General features: G+C 33.5%; 1 protein-coding gene across 1 annotated transcript; it reads right to left on the bottom strand.

The window, feature by feature from the left end:
- Positions 1 to 868: 868 nt before the first annotated feature.
- Positions 869 to 1,675, bottom strand: LOC123212278 (mini zinc finger protein 3-like). The gene has a single exon (XM_044631371.1). The coding sequence runs from the start codon at positions 1,418 to 1,420 to the stop codon at positions 1,142 to 1,144; it is 279 nt and encodes a 92-aa protein (XP_044487306.1). The 5' UTR covers positions 1,421 to 1,675; the 3' UTR covers positions 869 to 1,141.
- Between the last annotated feature and the right edge of the window lie 772 nt (positions 1,676 to 2,447).

The raw sequence follows: 2,447 nt of genomic DNA, 5'->3' as shown, positions 1-2,447 counted from the left end.
CACTGACCTTTCAAAGGGGAGGAGGGCCATTTCAGCAATGTTATAATATAATTCTGACCTTTTTTTTAATAATTATTGTTATTATCATATATTAAAAAGAAGTTTCTGAGATATTACATGGAGATAACAGGCTCCACTGACCATTCAAAAGTGAGGAGGGGCCTTTCAAATATATAAAATTCCAAATACTAAATCATTGTAACAAGGATAAACTACCCCAACACAATTATAAATCTGTCCATGCAGAATAATTTATAACTAAAGCAAAGAAAAGATAAAACCACGAACTTTATCCTACCTGTTTGTTTGTCAAGAAAAATTTTCATTACGGTATTCCTAATTATAAGTTATAAAGTCGATATATTTGCTTAGAATTTGAGGATCTCTATATATATAACTTAGTCTTGAAATAATGTAATGAATATAAGTTAGACAAAAATAAAATTGTCAACTTTTTTGGTTGGAGTTAATTGCTCTTTTCTTCTCTCTCCTGGTATCAGTTTTTCTGTCCTATTTTATTGCACAGTCATTTATGAACTAGGGTGTTATCATGAAACTGAATTGAATTAAATCTGAACAAAAATAGATAGCTCATGCAGCCATGCTTAGCATCCCCAGGTATCTAAATAAACAAGGAAATGAGCTTCTTCTTGGTTAAATTCATTGGCTTATTCAATTATAGAATTCAGATTGCTCACTCTGCAAGTTTTCTATAGCTTAAGATCTTCATCTTTTCTTCTACAATTCCTTCAGAAACTCATCTATACTAGACTAATTGAATTCACCTATTTAATAATTGCATAATTCTTTCATCTCATCTTCCTTCCCTAGTACACTGAAGAGAAAAGAAAGAGTACTGGACAGAAGAAAATTGAAAAGGCAAAAGAATCAATCATTTTTTTTTAATTATTTGAAGAACACAACAATCTTAACCACAAATTTAAGCACAGAAACATGCACGGTGTGCTCGAAATCTAATTTTGTCTCTCTCCTTTTTCTTACAATAACAGTCAAGTCTGTTGATGATAATAACTATTAATACAAGATGAACACAACAATCTTCTAGATCAATAACAACAATCAATCAGTTAATTCATATATAAGAAACCTTGTTCTCTAATTATATATATGTTTTTTCTTTTTAACTAGAATTGGGTGGAGTATACTCACAAACTACCTCAGTTTCCACTGTTCTTCTGTGGAAGTTTCTGTGGCAGCCGCAAGCGGCGCATGTGAGCGCACTCGTTCCTTCTTCCCCACTCGCCATGAATTCTCTACAGCCATCCACGGCGTATCCTCCGATATTTGCCGCATGATTCTTTTGGCATTCGCCGTATCGGACACATCTGACAACTGAAGAAGAAGTACTAGAACTTCTCCCGGATGCATCTCTTTTAACCACCACTTGACGCTTCTTCATAATCTGGAGATACCTTAATTCTTGAATTGATTATGGATGGAGGAATTTTTCAAAATCAGTTTTTTCATCAAAACCCAGAAAGGAAAGTCAAAGCTTGTGAGAACTAAGCGCTATATATAGAAAAAAGAGAAAAAAAAACCTTTAAATGGGTGGGTGACTAACCCTAACCCTAGCGTATTTATTTATAAGGCTTAGTGGGAGCCGGGAGGATGTACAAAGGGGCCATCGGCAATCTTATTTTACCATTATTTTCTTGTCCTTTGGTTTAGTAAGAACGAAAAGATCCACCACTGGCTATTCATGCTGTCAATGAATCAAATTATACAAACAGAAGCGTATGTATGAGGTAAGTCATCAGTAGATCGATCAGGTATTAATTAATGTTCTTCTTTATTTTAATTAATATTTGGGTGTATAGTTAAAGCTATATCATTCATACTATACTGTCATAAAAATGACCCGGATGCATCTATTTCAACCGCCACTAAGATATTATAGCTAAAATTTCCGCAAATTTTCTTTTAATAAATGTTAGTGTTACGGCCAAAAACACAGAGATTAATTGTAAAGGGAGCAAAGAGTAATGAAAACTGGTTTGTTATTATTATTTTTTTTAATCTCCATGGGTCCAAAGTGACACTTAAAAGGCAGGGGGCCATGGCCCCGTAGAACTGTGACAACAACTCCTGTCTAATTACATAAGATTCTAATAATTTGGAGCATTAATGCCCCCCATATATGAATATAAACCGCCTTCTTCTCCTTGCATCAAATCAAAATTTCAACACCAATTAGATCCTCTTTAAATCCTTCAGGTTACTGTTAGGAAATTAGTCTTAAATAAAAAAAGAAAAAACAGATAAAGGAACGACCCAGCATTAAATTATTCTGATTTTCCCAACAGTTTTGATTAATTTCCAGAATTATATTATCAAAAAATATCAGAGCGGAAACTACACTGGAAAGAATCGAAGTATTAAATTTGTTGAGCCTTTCAGTTGAGTAATGATGCTAATGAACAGTGATG

Source organism: Mangifera indica, chromosome 3, assembly GCF_011075055.1.
Source record: "Mangifera indica cultivar Alphonso chromosome 3, CATAS_Mindica_2.1, whole genome shotgun sequence".
Classification (NCBI taxonomy): domain Eukaryota; kingdom Viridiplantae; phylum Streptophyta; class Magnoliopsida; order Sapindales; family Anacardiaceae; genus Mangifera; species Mangifera indica.
The sequence above is the reverse complement of the archived record's forward strand: the minus strand, read 5'-3'. Positions and strand labels throughout refer to the sequence as shown.